The 22820-nt window shown below is 31.6% G+C and overlaps 1 protein-coding gene across 2 annotated transcripts in view; it reads right to left on the bottom strand.

Moving 5' to 3' along the window:
- LOC100201799 (uncharacterized) overlaps positions 1-22820 on the bottom strand; it is a 129453-nt gene that overhangs the window by 26629 nt on the left and 80004 nt on the right. For both annotated transcript variants that reach the window (XM_065804449.1, XM_065804450.1), the window contains exon 7: positions 6091-6141. In XM_065804449.1, coding sequence (XP_065660521.1) covers positions 6091-6141 — 51 coding nt within the window. The remainder of the gene's footprint in view (positions 1-6090; positions 6142-22820) is intronic.

The raw sequence follows: 22820 nt of genomic DNA, 5'->3' as shown, positions 1-22820 counted from the left end.
AAAATTCATTCTCGTGTTAGTCGTCATTCAATTAAGTCTTATTCTTTTTCTGTGACTGTTTCTAAATGCAGCAAAAATGTTTATTTATCTAGCTTTTTTCCTTGAACATCAGCTCTTTGGAATTCGCTTCCTTTATCTTGTTTTCCTGACTCATATAACTTGCAATCCTTTAATCAAATGCGGTAGTGGTGTAGTGGTAGAGCGCTCACTTCATAATCGAGGTTCCGAGTTTGATTCCCACCACGTCCCTGGTAGTACTGCGCTCAATTTGTTTCTCCGCGCAGCATCCTTGTTCGCTAAGGTTTGTGTTTCGGAGTTATAGAGTTAAGAGAGGGTTATAACTACAAGTAGCCTCCTCATCTGTAGTGGCCTTCTCGGTGTTGGGGAGGCGAATTACAAAAAAAAAAAAGTCATCTGTCAATCGTTATTTTGCATTACAATCTTCATCTTTTCTCTTTTAGTAACTTCCAACTCTAATTAGTGGCTGCTTGCAGCCTTGTTGGAAGCAAAGTTTAAAAAAAAAAAAGAAAATATAAATATATATAGTATATATAGTTAATATACAGTATATATATATACTGTATATTTATATACTGTATATTTATATACTGTATATTTATATATGTATATATATATATATATATATATATATATATATATATATATATATATATATATGACTGCCAATTTTAACATTTCACTTTAAAATAAAAATGAATTTTAATCAATATAAAATATTATATAAAATTTATGAACTTTTTCAAATTCTTTTGTCAATAAAAAAAAATTAAATACTTTTCTACAAATAAAGCAGCTTTATACGCAATCTCTTAACTACTCGTTTTTCAGATAATGACTTTTTAACTCAAGAATCGTTACTGATTATTTGAGTTACAGAAAATATATATATATATATATATATATATATATATATATATATATATATATATATATATATATATATATATATATATATATATATATATATATATATATATATATATATGCTCTTGTATGGTTTTCAAATTTTTTTCTATTAACTGTTGTTTTAAATTGAATGCTAATAAACCAGATCAGAAAAAGTGTACAAAGTTGAATAAATAAAAAAGGTATAAAGTGATTAAAAAGAAAAAAAAACATTAAACATTAAAAGGAAACATTTTTTAAATTACAGCAAAATCTTAATTGACTTTTTTTTTTTTTTTTAATGCAGAATGTGTTTTTATTTTTTTATTATTTTATACAGTTTTTATTTTTTAATTTTTTTTAAAAAGTTTTTTATTTTTTAACAGTAAATGTACATACATTGACTAAAATAGGTAGAATATGAGAGGAGTGAACATACATTGATTGAAATAGGTAGAACATACAAAGAGTGTACAAAGGGTAATTTTTATTTTGACCCAATTTTTTTTGTTTAATTATTATATTTGGCTTTCGTAAAGTGTTTTAAGAAACTTGTTAACCTAAACTAACTTTTAAACATATTTTTATTATAAAAAAGTTATAACCATTATAATAGGTTGTTGAAATATCATATATAGTTGCATAGAGGCTGCACTTTAAATATTTATTTTTAAATCATCTAATTTATCTAAAAGTCTTTGTGAATTGCTACCGTCCAAACCTGTTCCATGGTAACTTCTAAACATAATATAGTTTGGTTTAAGCCATGTATTAAAATCAGGCCACAAAGTAATTAATACTTTTACAAACATAAAAGTATTACCAATGAAAATAGGTAATTCTGGATGAGGGATAAGATCTTCCACGAAAGTTTTTAAAGGTTCATCAATATAAACAATTCGAGAAGAAAAACAGTTTTAAATTCCTTCATGCAATGATTTTTGAATCTATCTGCAATACACTTGTTGTAATTGATATCAATTTAACTTAATTTTGCAACTCTACTTTCTCCTTCACACCAGTGACAAGCATATTTGCCACCGTGGCTGCTTAAATCAAATAGAGTTACTATATTTTAGATTGAATGCAATTGAATATTATACATCATTCAGAAGCTGTTGGTTTCAATAGTTTGCTAAGACTTTTATTAAGATCCAAAACATTTCCAAATAAATAATAATAATTTTATTAATGAATTTTTTTCCTTTTTGTTTTATTATTTAGACTCACCCCCAAGCTGCAAGCTTTAAAATGATTACTCAGTGAATACCCAATCAATATAGTCAAAATAAAATAAACTGTTATTTTTTTATTATTATTTTTTTCTTCTGATTCACTCTTAACAAGGCTGCAAGCAACACTATTAAGTTGGAAGTTAGTTGAAAACAAAGAATAGAGTTAAAGAGTAAGAAAACTGTTGACAGAAGACTTGAAAAGTTGTAGGCTGTATGTTATTCATACAAAAGTTGTAGGCTGTATGTAACTCATACAAAAGTTGTAGGCTGTATGTTATTCATACAAAAGTTGTAGGCTGTATGTAACTCATACAAAAGTTGTAGGCTGTATGTTATTCATACAAAAGTTGTAGGTTGTACAAGTTAGAAAAACTTGAAAATGGGAGAGAGTTCAAAGGGTAAAATTGTGGAGAAAAAAACTTGACAAATAAAAGTTTTTAGGCCATGCAGGATACAATAAAACAATGACTTTACTAAACTACAAGTCAAATATAAAAGAGTTTTGGTTGATATAACTATTTGTAGAAAAGAGAAAGAGACACAATCTTACAATAGGAGAGAGTCTCAAGCTTGAATAGACAACAGTATTCCAGACAGGGGCAAATAAGAGATTTGTAGAGGTAGAAAATAGAATCATGAGTAAGCAAATCCTAACATAAAAATCGATTGTATACATGATTTCCATAAGAGGTCAGTAGTGAACAATAAGACGTAAATAATTTTTAATCCCAACAAAACTCAGTTATTTATTGCGATAGTTGTTTGCAGTAAATAACAGAGTTTTGTTGGAATTAAATATTACAATCTGTTACAAAAGTAAGGTCAGATTCAAGATTGGTTGCCTGATCTTAGCACTTGAAAAGACAGGAGCATAAAGTTATTTTTTGTCAAAACAGCAGTATAAAGTTGAGCCATCAGCGAAAAGAGCTACTTTAGATGTAACATTGTCAGGAAGATTATTAATGTAGATAAGAAATCAAACAAGACCAAAGATTTTTGAGGTACCTCAAAAGTTACTGGAAATGAAGAAGAGTGTTGGCCTTCGATGATAACTTTAATAAAGCATTTGAATATAATGATTTGATAATCTCAAAAATTTTCCCAGATGCACCATATGAAGCAAGCTTATAAAGAAGACCAGCATGCCAAATTTTGTCAAAAGCTTTAGATATATCATGAGCAATAGCCCTAGCCTTGCTGCCTCCATCTAACGCACAATAAAATCTTTCAGTCACAGCAGTTAGCAAGTCAGCCATAGATTAAGAGGATGGACAACCATATTGATTATTTGACAGTAAGTTATTTGACTCAAGATGTTAGAAATTTGTTGATCAAAGACTAATTACAGATAGAAGACTGATTGGACAATAGTTAGAGGAGTTTAAAGGTTCTCCAGAATTTTTAAAAATTGGACCAACAGATGCTATTTTTTAGCAGGCAGGAAAACAAGACTCAGTCAAGCACTTATTAAATTGTATAGAGAGAATTGAAGAGAGTTCTAAAGAACACTTTTGTAAGACATAGGAATTTTGAGTATACCACAAAATTTTGCGTATGCACAAAATGGAATTTTGTGTATACAAGCTGTAACAGAGTTTAATTGAGATATGACTTTAGCAATAGTCGTTGGAGTGATTTGAATGTCTAGCAATGGGTTAAACTACTGGAAGGGAATGGAAGGGAAAATATAGCCATAAGATTTAACAGTCAAATTAGAAGTAAAGTTCTTTGCAAACAATTCAGCCTCATTTTTAAGAGAGGTAATAAAATCATGAATGAGAGATGGAATTAGACCTACCTTTGTTAAAGTCACTGTTAAAGATTTTCCAAAAGTCTCTAGAGCCTAGCTTCTGAGATAAGATACGGGATTTAGTGAACTGGGAAAAATGGAGCTTAGCATAATACAGCATCTTTTTGCATTAAGTTTTTTTGAAAAAGATGGAAAAAAATGATTACAATTAGATATAGCAGCTGCACAAAAAGGTGAAAACAATGGAGTAGGATGAGGTTTAACTTGTAACCACCAAGAAGGAATAAAAGCACTCATTCGTGCCTGAGTCCAGGAGGTTATGTAGTAGGTGCATTTATTGGCAGAGACATCAGCCTTTGGGCTGTCACAAAGTAAATCATAAAAAGAATCCCAGTCAGTTTTAGGGTATTAGTAAATAGTGCGATGATAGGGTCTGAAGAAGAAGTGCAGGATGAAAGATTTATAGTGACCATTGCATGGTCAGAACCACTTAAAGGTGAAAAAGAAGAAACTAAACACAAGCTAGGGTCAGAGAAAAGACACAAATCAATAAGTGAAGGTAAGTGATTAGGGTGTCTGGAAAGCAAATCTTAAAGTTAACTATCTGAGTAAACAATCAAGAAATACAGAAGTTATGGGTTTTGATGACAGCAGAGTCAGTGGTGTTAGAGGCAAGCCATTCAGTGTGGTGAACAATAAAGCCTATGATGACAACAATATAGGCAGAGGCGTGAAGAGAGAAAGGGCATGGTCAATTTGATTAGAAATTACATCTAAAAGAGTGCAGCCTTGAGAAGGAAAGCGATAAAGAACAAAGAGAAAGGTGATAGAGTGAAGAGGTGCTAAGGTAAAGCCCATAAAAGAGTGGATGAGGATTCCATCCTGATTTTACAATAAATAAGTGAATTGATACATAAGTATACCCCCATGCCAAGCATTTGATTGTTAGAGTCTTTGTGAATCAAAAAATAGTACCCATCAACACTGAGATCTGAAGGAAGAGCAAAATTTAAATTAGTCCCACAAAAAGCAAGCAAGTCTGGTGGGTTTTCCAAGTGGTAAGTTTCAACTAATGGAAAGTTACTTTGCAGACTATAAATATTTGTGAAAGATATATTGAAATAGTTAGGTGGTGGAAATGGTATTTCATGCCTAATATTTTGGGTTACTTTAGGCAAGATTTAAGTTTAAAGAGAACTTAACTCATTCATATATAGAGCATGGCATATTAAACAATGAGCTATGCAGTTGTTTCAGTTCTGTTAATTATCCATTAAGTCATAAATTAGGACTCCTTATGTGGTGTTGATGATGTGCACAAAAAGCATTAACAGGGACATTATCCATGTGCAACATGACACTGTTATTGTATTGAATTCAAACATTATGTACATATAAATAAGCACAAAATCCATAGATACAATAAAGTATAGATATCCACAACAACCCATCATTCGGAATGTCTTAATATTCTGTTAACCAAACCAACAATGAAATTTCTTTTGGCACACTAAATAAACTGTTCCTTTGAATTGATCCTACAGTTAGACAACATAGTACCAAATGTAGGGAACCTCAATTTTAAAAACATCAGAGTGAGGCTGCAATAACTTTTATATCCAAAAAACTTTTTTTCACATTTATTATAGCAATATCCTAGGTGTGATGTTCTAGTGTTAAAACTGTTCCACATGGAAGCATTATAGTAGGCATATGCAATACGATTAGGATAATTTTACTTTAACTAGGCTTGAACAAAAGTGGCTTATCAAGATATTATTTTTTATCAAGAGACTTTTTTTTCATTAAGAGACTTTTCGTCTCTCTTTCTATAATCATATAATCTTATAGATCGTTTTTTCACAATATGACCAAGGTATTTATGGTATACAAAGGTATATAAAGCTGTCAGAAAAATCCAGTTTGCAGCTCGCAATACTCAATTTCGGAAATAAAAAGAAAATAACTTTTTATTTTTGTTTTGGGTAAAAGGCCATACAAATTGCCTTCATGTGTTGAAAAGGATAATATATAATAAGGCCTTGTCATTAATTGCATTCTATAGTTTTTGCTCTTGAATATATGTTTATAAATAAAAGACGAAAGAAAGAAAAAATTTAGTTTGCGTTAATTAATAATTAGTGAAATAATTTTAATCTAATAAATTATGATACATAATGCAAGAAACATCTAGCTTACCTGTTTTATTTGAAACATTGGAATAAAGAACAATAGGCTCCATTCTACTATCTAAAAAGATAAAATAATATAAATTAATGTATTAATAATTTTACAAATAAAATTACTACAACATAAAACTAAATTTAATAACTTAATATCATATTTTTTGCATATATTTTTATTTATAAATACCTATGTTCTTACTATTTCAAATCCAAAAAACTATGCATTTAGTATTAATTTTATGTTTTAATCAATATTAACTGACAATTGGGTCATTCCATGCCAAATGAAACAAAATTTTAGGATTTCATCATGGACCCCCTCAGATTTTAATCAAACTTGGTGAAGGATGAACAAAGTATTGAATTAATACAGCGCAGAGCCACAAAAATACCAGACAAACTGAAAAAGTTAGACTACAAGTCCAGATGTTTACAACTTGGCCTATCTTCTCTTGTTAAACGTCGTAAACAAGGTGACCTCACCCAAAAATATAAAATTAATAATAACATCGACATAGTCAACTGGCACTTTCCTCTCATCACAATTCCACCAACAGCAAATCACAGAGAAAGAATTCACTGTGAAAAGTACATCAATAATTTAGTTTCCACTTTTTTAGCAATCGCATTCCCAATGCATGGAACATGCTACCAGATAAAGTAATCGGTTCTCCAACTGTCAACAGTTTTAAAGCGAGCCTCGATAAGCTCTAATGTTACTACAACTCGCAGCTATCCTTAGTGAAAGTTGCAATATGAGCTTCACAAAAACTAATTGTAATCTGACAATCTATGATTTGTATTTTGTCAATTATTTTTACTTTTGTTGTAACAAATATATACTACTACTACTACTACTACTACTACTACTACTACTACTACTACTACTACTACTACTACTACTACTACTACTACTACTACTACTAATAGAATATAAAAGGAAATAAAATGGTTATGGAGAATTTCAGGCAAATAAGTATATTGCTAGCATTATCAAAAAAAAATTGAAAAAGCTGTTATTTATCAAGTTAAGAAAAATCTTGATGATAATAGAATTATTCCGATTAACCAATATGGCTACAAAAAGGGATGCAATGCAATACAAACTAGTTTAAAAATTCTCGATATGATAACGGACTATAAAAACCAAAATAAAATTGTTGCAGTCATTTTCCTTGATGTAAAAGAAGCTTTTGATAGCTGTGCCCATAGCATTATTTACAACAAGCTCAAAAACATTGATGCAGATGAAAAAACTTTAAAATGGAACTTTTCATATTAAGAACAGAAGGCAGTCAGTTGATTTTGGAAATTCTACATCAAAAGAAAGAGTAGTAAAGTTGGGTGTTGGTCAAGGAACATGTATGGGTCCATCACTTTTCAAAATTTATATTTATGACCTACCAGGTGCAACAGAATTAGACACTATCTTTTTTGCTGATGATACAACAATGATTGCAAAGGCTGACTCTATTGAACAGTCACATGAAATATGTTGGAGGGAATTTAAAAAAATTAGTAATTGGTTTTTAGCAAATGGACTATCACTTAATCCTGAAAAACGAAAATAATTATATTTGGTAGCGCAAAAAGTATAGAAATAATGTTACAAGGGCCTAAGATTATCCAATGTGGAGAAAATTATAAAGATAAAAGTGTTAGCATTCTTGGTATTTTTTGGGACAATAAAATGAAATGGCATCACTGTATAGTACAAACATCAAAAAAAGATAAGTAAAGGCATCTAGCTACTTAAAAATTTCAATAAACTGTTGCCTAGTAAGTCTATAGTTGTTTTATACAATGTTTTAATTAGAAGCCATTTAATGTATGGTGTTGAAACTTGGGGAAACAGTAAACCAAAAATTATGCAACTCAAATGTTTACAAAATAAAGCTCTATGGATTATTGGTTCCAACAAGGTACACAGAAAACCAATCCTAAAAAAATGGAATGTTGTTGTTAGATCAATAGTATCAAATGGCTATTAGAATCCAAGCATGGAAGATATGTGTTGGATTAGCACTATCATCTTAATGATTTTAGCTTGGTTAACATTGATAAATCTTTGAGAGTTAAAAGAAAAAGAAGAAAGAAGAAGAAAGAAGAAGAAAGAAGAAGCCCTTCCTAACTTTAGGAGTTGCGTGTTGGCGAATCATTAACAAAATTGCAATTGAAGCTAATTGATTGAAAGATACAGATTTGCTTTAAAGTGCAAAAAAATTCAAGAACCAAACAAAACAAAAAATCTTTTTGCTCTTAATATGGTTTGAAATTTCACAATATTGGTTGTGCTATATGTTGATTGTAAAATTTTCTTTTATTTTTTCAAGACAATATATAATGACTGTAAAAATTAGGGAATAAGAAAAGGCACTTTTCATTAGGTATTATCCCCTATCAGTTTTTAAGTTAATTTTAGCTTTTTACAATAAATTTATATAATACTGAAGAAATTATTAATAAATAAATAAATTTAAAAAAATACAAACAATAAATCAAAAGAATTATTTGTATCAGATTTTTGGGAAAGATGTTTTTAAAAAGAAAATTTAATACAAAAACAATTTATATTAAAGAAACTGAAAGTTTAATTTTATACTTAATTTTATATAAATTGAGTTTATGAGTTACTAAAAAACGACAATAAAAAAGTACAATACCAAGCAACTAAATTAGTTCATTTAAAGAATGTGGTTTAAAATGTCTAATTTTATTTGCCAGTTAGTTGACAAATTCTTAATCATTTTCAGATGAATATCTTAAATTAAACTCATGATAAAGAAAGGAAGGAAAGCTTTCATGCTTGTTTGAATCCATGAGATTATATAAGTGGGTTTGTTAATATCAATGAGAAAAGCAATTCCTGAAAACTTCAGCATAAAATCTTTTGTGGTTCATGAGATATGGTCATTTAAAATTTCTGATTTTTCCAAAACTAAAAACTTCAGTAGCAAAAACATGATTTGTTCATACTTTGAAGCTCTATATTTTAAAAACAAAATTTCAGAAAACCTTCTATTTTTTTTATTTTATACAACTCTAGACTTACTTTAATAAAACTTTAACATTGAATTCTTGAATGTCACATTTTTTCTATAATGGCTACCTAAAAAAACGAAAAAATTGTTTGCAAGTATAAAAAGTTGGTTTTTGATGAGTCAATATACAAAACCTGCAGTTTAAGAAATATTTTTTTAGTTTCTATATATGGTAGGCTTCTAAATTTTTAGAAATTTACTGATAAGATACAATTCAATAAAAAATTATAGACCTCTAAAAATGGCTGCAGCTAAAACTTAGGAAAATGTGCCTCCACTTCAAACTTTAAATGAACTAATTTGGTTGCTTGGTATTGTACTTTTTTATTGTCGTTTTTTAGTAACTCATAAACTCAATTTATATAAAATTAAGTATAAAATTAAACTTTCAGTTTCTTTAATATAAATTGTTTTTGTATTAAATTTTCTTTTTAAAAACATCTTTCCCAAAAATCTGATACAAATAATTCTTTTGATTTATTGTTTGTATTTTTTTAAATTTATTTATTTATTAATAATTTCTTCAGTATTATATAAATTTACAATAAAAAGGTAAACTAAACTTGAAAACTGAAAGGGGATAATACCTAATGAAAAGTGCCTTTTCTTATTCCCTAATTTTTACAGTCATTATATATTGTCTTGAAAAAATAAAAGAAAATTTTACAATCAACATATAGCACAACCAATATTGTGAAATTTCAAACCATATTAAGAGCAAAAAGATTTTTTGTTTTGTTTGGTTCTTGAATTTTTTTGCACTTTAAAGCAAATCTGTATCTTTCAATCAATTAGCTTCAATTGCAATTTTGTTAATGATTCGCCAACACGCAACTCCTAAAGTTAGGAAGGGCTTCTTCTTTCTTCTTCTTTCTTCTTCTTTCTTCTTTTTCTTTTAACTCTCAAAGATTTATCAATGTTAACCAAGCTAAAATCATTAAGATGATAGTGCTAATCCAACACATATCTTCCATGCTTGGATTCTAATAGCCATTTGATACTATTGATCTAACAACAACATTCCATTTTTTTAGGATTGGTTTTCTGTGTACCTTGTTGGAACCAATAATCCATAGAGCTTTATTTTGTAAACATTTGAGTTGCATAATTTTTGGTTTACTGTTTCCCCAAGTTTCAACACCATACATTAAATGGCTTCTAATTAAAACATTGTATAAAACAACTATAGACTTACTAGGCAACAGTTTATTGAAATTTTTAAGTAGCTAGATGCCTTTACTTATCTTTTTTTGATGTTTGTACTATACAGTGATGCCATTTCATTTTATTGTCCCAAAAAATACCAAGAATGCTAACACTTTTATCTTTATAATTTTCTCCACATTGGATAATCTTAGGCCCCTGTAACATTATTTCTATACTTTTTGCACTACCAAATATAACTAGTTTCGCTTTTTCAGGATGAAGTGATAGTCCATTTGCTAAAAACTAATTACTAATTTTTTCTATTTCCCTGCTACATATTTTCTGTAACTGTTCAATAGAGCCAGCTTTTGCAATCATTGTTGTATCATCACCAAAAAAAATAGTGTCTAATTCTGTTGCACCTGGTAGGTCATAAATATAAATTTTGAAAAGTGATGGACCCATACATGTTTCTTGACCAACACCCAACTTTACTACTCTTTCTTTTGATGTAGAATTTCCAAAATCAACTGACTGCCTTCTGTTCTTAATATGAAAAGTTCCATTTTAAAGTTTTTTCATCTGCATCAATGTTTTTGAGCTTGTTGTAAATAATGCTATGGGCACAGCTATCAAAAGCTTCTTTTACATCAAGGAAAATGACTGCAACAATTTTATTTTGGTTTTTATAGTCCGTTATCATATCGAGAATTTTTAAACTAGTTTGTATTGCGTTGCATCCCTTTTTGAAGACGAATTGGTTAATCAGAATAATTCAATTAACATAAAGATTTTTCTTAACTTGATAAATAACAGCTTTTTCAATTTTTTTTTGATAATGCTAGCAATATACTTATTTGCCTGAAATTCTCCATAACCATTTTATTTCCTTTTATATTCTATTAGTAGTAGTAGTAGTAGTAGTAGTAGTAGTAGTAGTAGTAGTAGTAGTAGTAGTAGTAGTAGTAGTAGTAGTAGTAGTAGTAGTAGTAGTATATATTTGTTACAACAAAAGTAAAAATAATTGACAAAATACAAATCATAGATTGTCAGATTACAGTTAGTTTTTGTGAAGCTCATATTGCAACTTTCACTAAGGATAGCTGCGAGTTGTAGTAACATTAGAGCTTATTGAGGCTTGCTTTACTTTATCTGGTAGCATGTTCCATGCATTGGGAATGCGATTGCTAAAAAAGTGGAAACTAAATTATTGATGTACTTTTCACAGTGAATTCTTTCTCTGTGATTTGCTGTTGGTGGAATTGTGATGAGAGGAAAGTGCCAGTTGACTATGTCGATGTTATTATTAATTTTATATTTTTGGGTGAGGTCACCTTGTTTACGACGTTTAACAAGAGAAGATAGGCCAAGTTGTAAACATCTGGACTTGTAGTCTAACTTTTTCAGTTTGTCTGGTATTTTTGTGGCTCTGCGCTGTATTAATTCAATACTTTGTTCATCCTTCACCAAATGAGGGCTCCAAGCTGGAATTGCAAACTCAAGTAAAGGACGGATGTAGGTGGAGTAGAGTTGATTCCATAAAAAAGCGTCACAAGATTGGAAAGTGTGTTTTAGGATGCCTAGCATTTGATTTGCTTTACATGAGGCAATGATGGATTGGGTTTCTACTTTAAGATCATTGGTAATTTGAATTCCAAAGTCACGCTCAGAGGTGGTTGCTTTCAAAGGGCCTAATTCCTCCATTGAGTACTTGAAAGGAGTTAATTTTTTTTGGCCAAGGTGACCTTGCATTTCTTTGCATTTAGCTCCATGAGTCCCATGAACAATTTGGTCCATATCTGATTGGAGTTAAAGTTCAGCAGCAAGTGAGTTGACAATGCTTAGGATTTTAGTGTCATCAGGGTAGATCTTACAACTGTTTTATTTACTTATTACATCCGGCAGATTATTGATGAAAATGACAAATAAAATTGGACCCAAGACTGATCCTTGTGGAACTCCACTTATCACAGGTAACCAATTTGATTGAGTGTCGCCAAGGATGACTTATTGAGACCTGTTGAGCAGAAAAACTTTTATCCAATTGAGAAGATTGCCTTCGATTCTGTACATTTTTAATTTGTAAAGCATTCGTTGATGTGGGACTTTGTCAAAAGCTTTAGCAAAATCCAGAAATACGACGTCAACTGGTAGCCTTCTGGCTATATTTCCAGTCAAGAAGTCCATTGTTTCAAGGAGATTTGTAATGCATGCTTTTTTCTCTAAAAATCCATGTTGACTATTTGATAAAAGATTGTTTGATTTTAGATGCTGCATGACTACCTTCTTAACTAATTTCTCCATTATTTTACACGGAATCGAGGTGAGGGATATTGGTCTATAGTTTGATGGATCAATTCTGGAGCCCTTCTTAAATAAAGGTGTCACATTTGCTTCGGACCATGAGCTTAGAATTTCACCATTGTCAAATGACTTTTGAAAGATGAGAGTAAGTGGAGAAGACATTGAGGTAGAAAAAAAACGTAAAATGTGAGGACTGACATTATCTACACCAAGTGATTTAGATATATCTAGTGCTGAGAGTTCCATTAGAGTGGCCAGAGTATCGAAAGATATGCTGTTGAGGATTGTGTTAGTTCTACGATCAAAACGGGGAAGATTGTCATTGGATGGCTCTTTGCTGAAAACTGATTGAAATTGATTGTTAAGTAAGTTGGTTATTGTAATTTTGTCAGAGCTAATGATCTCACTGGAACTGGTAATTCGCATAGATGAGATCTGATTTATTACAGAGTGTTAACTATTTATGTATGAAAACAGTCTTTTAGGATTACGCTTATCATTGGCAAGGGCAGTTTCGAAAGATTTCAGAGAAGAATGACTTAATTTTTTAACAAACTTTCTAGTTTCTCTATATTCCCCAACCAGTGATGTGATTTTCCATTTTGAACTGACGTTATGAGCCCAGAGCGATTTTTTAAGACAAATAAGAGATAATAGTTCTTTTGTCATCCATGGTTGTTTTTTGGGGGATGGTTTGTAAGGCATCAAGGGATGAATTGAAGACAACATTCATTGTATTTGTTGAGTTAATGTTGGTAACATTATTCTACGTTTAAGTCTTTAAAAATAGATGACCAGTCGACATTATTGAATTCTTTGTTGATTTTTTCGTAGTTACCATGCTTAAAAATAAATTTAGAGCTGTTGAAATGTGATAATTTTAAGCTGGAAGCCAGTTTGTAATGCTAGGTGATAGAGGAATGATATTAATCAGACAAACCGAGTGGAGGACCGATGTTGATTTCACTAGCACGATATGAAGAGTCACATATGATGAGATCAAGAGTGTTTGTCATAGGGCGAATAGCAGGTTTGAAAGTAGGGACAGTGACGATTTGGTGAAGATGATAATCTTGAAAAAGAGAGACAAATGAAGAACTGAGGCCAATTTTACTAGAGGAAAAGACTGAGTTGGAAGTCCAAGTAATCTCTGGGAAATTGAAGTCACCAGCAATGATGATACCATTGTATTTTTTAGTTGATAATAAAGTTTTGGCATGGAAAATAGCACTTGAAATCTCTGAGAAAGCTTCGATACTGGAGGACGGAGGTCTATAAATGCAGCCTAGGAGCAGAGTTTCATTCAAAAGTTTTAGTTCAACCCATAATTGTTCTGAATAGTAAGGAATAAAATCTTTGTGTAGTAGGGATTCCTCTATTGGGTTTGAGATGATTTTACTGTTTATGTATATAGCTACACCTCCTTCGATTTGGTTGTGACGGTCTGAACAATAGAGGTTGTAGTTATGAAGAGAGGGAGTTGATTAGTCATTGAAACATGTCTCGGTGATAAAAATAATGTCAAAAGAGTTGTTTTCTGCAAGTAAGGACAGTTCGATGAGTTTTATTGGATTGAGGGAGGTTGCATTGGTGTAGAAGCATGAAAGATGAGATAATTTGATGGAAGAGCTGGCCTTGTTAAAGAATGTTGAACTAGTGAGATGTTGAGAGCGACTAAATGGCTTCAGCAGCTGATTTCCATTTGAGGAATGGATTCCTCTCTCTTCCATTGATGTTGATGGATTCCTCTCTCTTCCATTGATGTTGACTGTTTTGGATGTGTCAATGCATTTGATTTTTTTGCTGCGGATGACAAATCAAAAAAAAGGGTTTGTCAAGTAAATTTTTTCCCAAAAATTCTGCATTTTCTGTAGCCCGCTTTTCATTTAAGTTATTGAATGTTTCTTGTTCGAGAGGTGTATAGTCTGGGCAAATATAGACAGATTTTAATTCATCTATTGAGGCAAGTCGCTTTGCATTAGATGAGAGATCATCGCGGTGCTCATTCGAGTCAAACTCAATGATGATCAATTCATTTGGTTCAGCTGCTATTGTAGTTAAACTGGTGGTACTGTTGATCTTTTTTGTGAAATGCCCAACAACTTTAAAAGTAACATTAAAGTTAAGTTTTTTAAGCATACTTTGAACTGATATTAGCCTCTGATTATTGTCAATGGATTTTGGAAGACAGGCAACTATAGCTCTTTTTGATTTCGTTTCTACAATTTTGGCATTTTCGTTGACTGTGATAATTGCTTTATTGGCTTCTGAACTGTGCTTGACTGCACTTGCCCAGTTAAGAGTTGTGGTCAACTTTGGAGGTGCTAACTTTGGCTGTTGAAAAAGATTTGCTTTTAGAGTAATATTTTCAGTTTCAAGAACAGATACGCTGGTGAGAAGCATGCTGACTGGTGGCTATTAGTTTTGATATCGTAGCATCAAGCTTTTGAGAAGCAGCTGAATGGTTATCTTGACCAAGGCCTGGCCAGTTGGCTGCAAGAGCTGCAAGTTGGTCGTTTGAATAAGGTGTGGTCATTATCATCAATAATTTATAAATTGCTCAATCTGATATTTTATATTTGATAAGAGGGCTACCACTCTGAATATCAGTGGATTACCTCTTGGTTGAGAACTTTTTGAACTTTTTATTCCTTATTAACACAAATTAAAAATGTAAAAAGTTTAGATGTGTTTTTTTTCTGTTTTTTCCGTATAAGAACCGGAAACATCCAGTACTAATTAGAATAATTATTCATTTTTGTAAAAAAATGAGTGCAACCTGATAAGCAATGTTTAATTAACTTATTACTTATTAAATCATTTTTGCATCAGGTTGCACTCATTTTTTTACAAAAATGAATAATTATTCTAATTAGTACTGGATGTTTCCGGTTCTAATACGGAAAAAACAGAAAAAAAACACATCTAAACAGAAAAAAAACACATCTAAACTTTTCAATCAGGTTGCACTCATTTTTGTAAAAAAATGAGTGCAACCTGATAAGCAATGTTTAATTAACTTATTACTTATTAAATCGAAACCACAACAAACTTTTTGGAGCAAGACCATTAATAATTTTTGTAATTGATTCATTAGATTCATTAATGTGGTAGAGGTGTAGTGGTAGAGCGCTCGCTTCATAAGCGAGAGGTTCCGAGTTTGATTCTGTAGCCCGTTCGACTTGTCTGTCAAGGTTCGTGATTCGAAGTTATAGAGTTGAGAGAGGGTGATAACCACAAGTAGCCTCCTCATCTGTAGTGGCCTTCTCGGCTTTGGGGAGGTGAACTATTAAAAAAAAAAAAAAAAAAAAAATATACTGACTTTAAATCCCAAGTAATATCGTGAAATGGAAAATATTTGGAATAATTTAGGTTAAAGTTGTTTGGTCTAAGGTCAAGCGAAGCATCAGTAAAGTGATCTATAAACAAATTCACTATTTCCTATTCCGATTCAATCAAAAAGGAATTTTTTTCAATTTTTATCGAAAATAATCACCTTTAGTAGATCTATGAAGGGCATTGTTTAGAGCAATCCAAGTTTTCTTACTGTTCCCTTTACAATGTATCAGCTGTTGCTTTTTTTGGCTATGGATACTTTTTTTATATGCTTTTTTTTCAACTAAAAGAAGCTTTAAATCATCTTTTCCACTACTAACCTTTGAACCTAAATTCGTTATAACCTTTCTTAATCGAGCAATTCTCTGATCATCCATTGGTTTTTCGGTAAAAATCGCCGGTTACTTACAACTTTTTTTCTGGCGCTGCAATGTCTAATTTCTTTCTGAATTTTGTTAATAAACTTAGATCAAGGCTATCATTTATGAAATAATTGTCCAATTTTGATTTGATTGTGTTATAAGATTCACTATTTAGTTTCCTAAATTTTTGCTGTATAATTTTTCTATCAAAGTAGTCATATATTGTGAATAAAACAATTTGATGATCAGTTTTACCGTAGTGTACTAGACACTAATCTAGTAGGGCCATTAATTATATTAATGAGGTTGTACTCTTTCAAGATATTAACATAATCTGGAGTAAGCCACTACCAAGTTAAAGTCAACACTCGGCTCACTTTGGGAAATGTTCTATTTATATTCAATAAAATTATTTGTAATTTAAAAAATGTCAAAACTTTGCCATTTTTTTGGGAAAAACAAAACAATTAAAATTTTCATGGTTTCATTTAAATATTGCAAAATAAAACAGAACCTCGCTTAAAATGTTATTTTTAAGTCATTAACTGGTATAATAAAAAGTTCGCCATTTTTAAATGAGTTTACATTTTTTCTGTTGGGAAAAGGATACTTTTTACAATGTTTTAAAATGACGAACAAGACTGCTGAGCGGAGAAACAAGTTTAGCGCGGTACTACCAGGGATGTGGTAGAGATAGAACTCAGAACCTCTTGCTTATGAAGAAAACGTTCTACCACTACACTACTAACGCATTATATAATAAGTTTATAGAAAATCTTTTTCAGATTGAATTTAAATATAAAAAATGAATGCAAAACGTGGATCTGGAAAACCAACAAGAAAAAAAATGCATAATTTTATAACTAGACATGAAAGTGAAAGAAATGTTGGGAAACCAAACCAAATACCTGTTAGTGACCTCCCAACATATAAACAGATTATTTAATATGCCTACAAGATCGAAAAAGAAATGGTTACAACTAAAAAAATTGATTCTCCCGCCATAGTTTTAAAAGCAAGTGAAGAAATTTTAAAAATTTAGAAAAAAGTGAATCAAAATCTTCCACTAATAAAGGAGAAACCTCTAAGAAAAAAATTACAAAGAACATTTCAAAAAGTCATTGCAGCTGAACGATCTAAAGCTTCAAAATATAAAAACAGTGTTTGTTGGTTGGAAAATAACCTTTTAAAGTTATTTGATATACCAACATGCAGATGTGAACTTCCTCTTTTAAATTGTGATGACAGGTTTGAAGTTACATTTTCAAAAAGCCACAATATTAAACAATAATTTGTCCAAACAAGTTTGTAACTAAAGGATTATTGTATTTAAAGGATAAGAAAGTTAAGCAAGGGCCCTTTGGAACCTTGCAGATAAGCCAAATTGATAAATAGGAGCCAAGATCGCAAGAAAAAGAAGTAAGGAGAAAATTAATATAACAAGTAACATGACTTTCCATTCAGATAATGATTGTATCAGTGAAACTTATGATGCTCAAATAGATAACAATCATGATTATAAAAATCAAAATCATGAGTTTTTTGCAAAACCACTGTGTAAAAAAAATTACACAGATTTAACTATCATTGCCAAAGCTATCAAGTTCAAAGTTACAATGCTGCAACGTCTGCCATAGCAAATGCTACCTTAATAGACTATCAAATTCTAAATCAGAATGACAGATCACAAATTATCACTGAAAAAAAGATACTTGACACTAAAAAGAGTGTTTCAACCAAGATTAGTGAAAAACACAGTTTATAAGCTTTTCTTTTGAAGGTCATTGGAGTAGATAGTAAAAAAGACAAAAATACATTAGCACATATATTAGGATATGATCATTATGCAGAGCCTATTATTAATAGAACAGTAAAGGATAAACATCACTTAACTTTTACTGCAGAATATGGACCTTTTTCTAAGAAATATTTAACTCACATTGAAATAAAAAATGGAATAGGAATTACAATGGCAACCGAGACACTAAAAATACTTGAAAAATACAACAGTATTATTAGTTTGGAAGCCATTGTTCTTGATCATATTTCTGCTAATACTGGTGCAGATAATGACTTCCTTGTGACATCAGAAAGGCTTTTAAACCGACGCATCTATTAAATAGGATGTGTACTTCAACAATTCAAAAAAACGAGTTACTAGTTTGCCATGTCATAGCTAAAGTAGATGGTAAAAGTAACAATCCAAAAAAATAAAAGGGCCCTATTGGTCAAAAAGCTTCTGCAGGTGATCCTTGTTTGTACTTTTGGTGTGCATTGCAGAGGCCACATTAGGAGCCCTTTGTTACAGCTTAGGGTTTATTAGAAGTAATGAGGCAATTGCTTGGACTATTAAACGGTGTTCTGCTTGAGTCAAATTCTTTAACAAATTAAAAATTAAATAAATTACCAAAAACGATAAAACACAAAAAACCATTATCATCACCGAGTTCTCTAAACCTATTATTCACTAATATTTGTGAAGTAACTTTTCTTTTGTTCAGTCTTATCGCTTGCAAAGTTCACCAGACCTACTTGCTCTTTGTGAGACTAATTTGAGTTCAGCTGCCCCATCTTGTGATCTTAGTGTCGATGGTTATCTTCCTCTAATTCGTAAAGACTCCAATAGTCACAAGCTTGGCCTCCGCATTTACATTCGTAAGAATCCACCCATTTGTCGTGAAACTAGGTTTGAATCCACAGACTATTCTTTCATGTGCTTTCGTTTACCACCACTTCACTCTATCGCCTTTCTCTTTGCTCTACATCGCTCTCCTTCATCTCAAGACTGTACTCTTTTTGACATTATTTCTGATCATATTGACCAAGCCCTCTCTCTTTATCCATCAGCTAATATAGTTGTTTTTGGTGACTTTAATGCTCACCACTCTGAATGGCTGGGTCTAGTGTCAGTGACTCTGCAGGCATTAAAGCCCACAACTTTTGCCTTTCTCAATCCCTAACTCAAATAGTCAACTTTCCAACTCGCTTTCCTGACAACCCAAATCATCTACCTTCTCTACTCGACTTATGTCTTGTTTCTGATCCTAGTCAGTGCTCAGTTTCTCCACATTCACCCTAAGGTTCTTCTGATCTCTCTAAAACTAATATCTCATTCTTCTTCATCACCTGAATCCCCCTATTATCGAACCTCTTACAACTACAATAAAGCTGACTGGGATTCTTTCCGTGATTTTCTTCATGATGGCCCTTGGGTAGAAATCTTTCATCTTCCTGTCAACAAATGTGCTTCTTACATAACTTCGTCGATTTAGGCTGGCATGGAATCTTTTATTCCCTCTCGACGATTCCAGGTCAAGCCTAACTCTCCTCCATGGTTTTCCTCACACTGTGCTGCTGCGATTGCCAATCGAAACCGGTACTTCCATATTTATCAGCAAAAAAATTCTCCAGAAAACAGACGTCTGTTTATTACTGCTAGAAACAATTGTAAAAAGGTTTTGTCTAACGCCCAAAACCCGCTATTCTCAGGTCATGAAATCTCGTATCTTATCTCAAAAATTAGGCTCTCGTGACTTCTGGAGAATCTTTAATAATATCAATAATAAGGGCAAATCTATAATTACATCTCTCTTGTATCAGACTTTGTCACCTCACCTAAAGACAAAGCTGAATTGTTTGCTAAAAAGTTTTCATCAATATCATCTCTTGATTCCACTAGTTGCGTTCTACCTAATATTGCCAACAAACAGGTTGATCCATTGCTTGACATTCATATCACTCCAGCATCTGTATCTAAAGTGATTTCCTGCCTAGACTCTTCTACAGCTTGTGGCCCGGACAACATACCTGCTGTTGTCTTGCAGAAGTGTTCTCCGGAGCTGTCATCCATACTCTCAAAACTATTCAACAAGTACTTATCAGAGTCTTGTTTTCCACCCTGCTGGAAAGCAGCATCTGTTATCCCTATTTTCAAAAATTCTGGAGAGCGATCTGATTTGTCTAACTACTGTCACATAAGTCTTCTTCCTATCATAAGCAAGGTTTTTGAATCTTTAATTAACAAACACCTAATTTCTCATCTTGAATCTAATAACTTACTTTCTGACCATCAATATGAATTTTGATCTTCTCGTTCTAAAGCTGATTTGCTAACAGTAATAACTGACAGGTTTTATCATGCATTAGATAAAGGTGGAGAGGTTAAGGCCATCGCTCTTGACATTTTAAAAGCTTTTGATAAAGTTTGGCATGCTGGTCTTCTCCATAAGCTTTCTTCTTATAGTGTATCCGGCAACATCTTTAAGATCATTGAATACTTCCTTTCCAATCGTGGCATAAAAGTTGTCCTCAATGGACAACACTCTTCTTCTTATTCTATAACTTCAGGGGTTCCTCAAGGTTCCATCCTTGGCCCTATACTCTTTTTAAATTTACATTAACGATCTTCCTGATATTCTCACATCTAAGGTGGCATTGTTTGCTGATGATACTACCATTTATTCTTGTCGTGATAAGAAACCAACACCCTCTGATTACTTGGAGGGGGCATTTGAGCTTGAAAAGGATCTCACTTCTGCTACAGCATGGGGCTCACAGTGGCTGGTGAACTTCAATACAGATAAAACTCAATTTTTTTCAGCCAATCGTTATCGCAATAATTTAGATCTTCCTATATTTATGAACGGTGATGTACTCGATGAGTCATCTACTCTTCATCTTCTAGGATTAACTCTTACTTCCAATCTTTCCTGGAAACCATACATCAAATCAGTTGCAAAATTAGCATCTGCTAAGGTTGCATCTCTTTATCGAGCTCGTCACTTTCTTATTTCGGATTCTATTCTCTATCTCTATAAATCTCAAATCCGGCCTTGTATGGAATACTGTTGCCATATCTGGGGCAGATCTTCTAATGATGCCCTTTCTCTTTTAGACAAGGTGCAAAAACGCATTGTAAACATAGTTGGACCTGCTCTTGCAGCCAACCTCCAACCATTATCACATCGTCGTAATGTTGCTTCTCTTTCTCCTTTCTACAAATACTATAATGGGCACTGCTCTAAAGAGCTAGCGTCTCTTGTGCCATCTACTAAAATTCATTCCCGTGTTACTCGTCATTCAATTTAGTGTCATCCTTTTTCTGTGACTGTTCCTAAGTGCTCCATAAACGTTTATTTGTCTAGTTTTTTTCCTAGAACTTCAGCTCTTTGGAATTCGCTTCCTTCATCTTGCTTTCCTGATTCATATAATTTGCAATCTTTTAAGTCGTCCGCTAATTGTTATCTTGATCTACAATATTAATCTTTTCTCTTTCAGTAACTTCCAATTTTAATTAGTGGCTGCTTGCAGTCTTGTTGGAAGCGAAGTTGTTTAAAAATAAAAATAAAAAAAAATTTGAATGATTTAACAATCGTTGATTTTGTTTCAATTCATTCAGAGATTGATTCCTATGTAAACTCTAATATTTTATCTGATCTTTGTAAAGATCAACATAAACTTAATGAATACTGTGTTGGAATATCTAAAGACTTAATATCTCCAAAATATTCAATGAAAAAACCAGAAATATTCAATGAAACTTGTCCTATATACTTTGTAATTGTGTACAATTACAAAGTAATATGTACACAATTACAAATTTGTTGTATATTGTCTGCCTGATTTTTAACAAGCTTTATTGTCAAACCCCCATGTGGTTTGACAATAAAGCTTGTTAAAAATCAGGCAGACAATATACAACAAATTGTTTTTCAAAATCTTCGAGGAAACTCTTATTGCTGTCTTCAAGAAAACTTTTTATATTTTATGTTGCAAGATGATGAAAAAGATATAAGGGCTCAAGCTATTAAGCTAGTTTTGGACATAAGGCAATCAAGAGAAGTAAATCCATGTATCAGCATTAAAGTTAACAATGCTGATACTCCATGTATCAGCATTATTAACTTTAACGCTGATACACGGAGTAGTTAAGTTAATGTTTCTTTAATTGAGGTTGAACCTCCAACTTCTATCCTAATTTCATCATTTGAATTAGAGAATGCTTTGCAACTTTCTAAAAAACCTATTCTTATGGATTTACCTAACAATTCACAGTCGGTGGAAAGGTCCATGAAGCTTAGTATCAGAGGTATCAAAGATAGTTTATGGTCAAGTAAAAAGACATAATTTTATTCTAACTAAAAACCAAAGCAGAGCAGAAAATAAATGTAATTTATCTGAAACTGATTCCTTATATACCTTTTTCTTGAGAAAATGTTGTTTTATTTTTCAATTTAATTTGGTTCACAAACCTAAGTCCGAGGGTATCCTTAACTTGATTACTGTCAAAAATAATTTTTTTTAAATGGTAAATCTCTTCTAACCCTTAACTTTGAAATCACCCAATCCTTAATCCTGTCGATCTGAAATTTTCAGGATTGTCTTAGAATAATATGTACAACAAATCCCCAAGTGAGCCAACATGATCTGAGAAAAAAAGTATATTTTGGTAGTGGCTTAATCTAGAGAGGTTATTGAGTTGAGAAAGTCGATGTTGAAATCACCACAAAATATTGTGTTAGTCCTATTGTTTACATAAATAATTTTTTCAATTA

Source organism: Hydra vulgaris, chromosome 09, assembly GCF_038396675.1.
Source record: "Hydra vulgaris chromosome 09, alternate assembly HydraT2T_AEP".
In the NCBI taxonomy this organism is placed as follows: domain Eukaryota; kingdom Metazoa; phylum Cnidaria; class Hydrozoa; order Anthoathecata; family Hydridae; genus Hydra; species Hydra vulgaris.
This window is presented reverse-complemented; position numbering and strand designations above follow the sequence as displayed.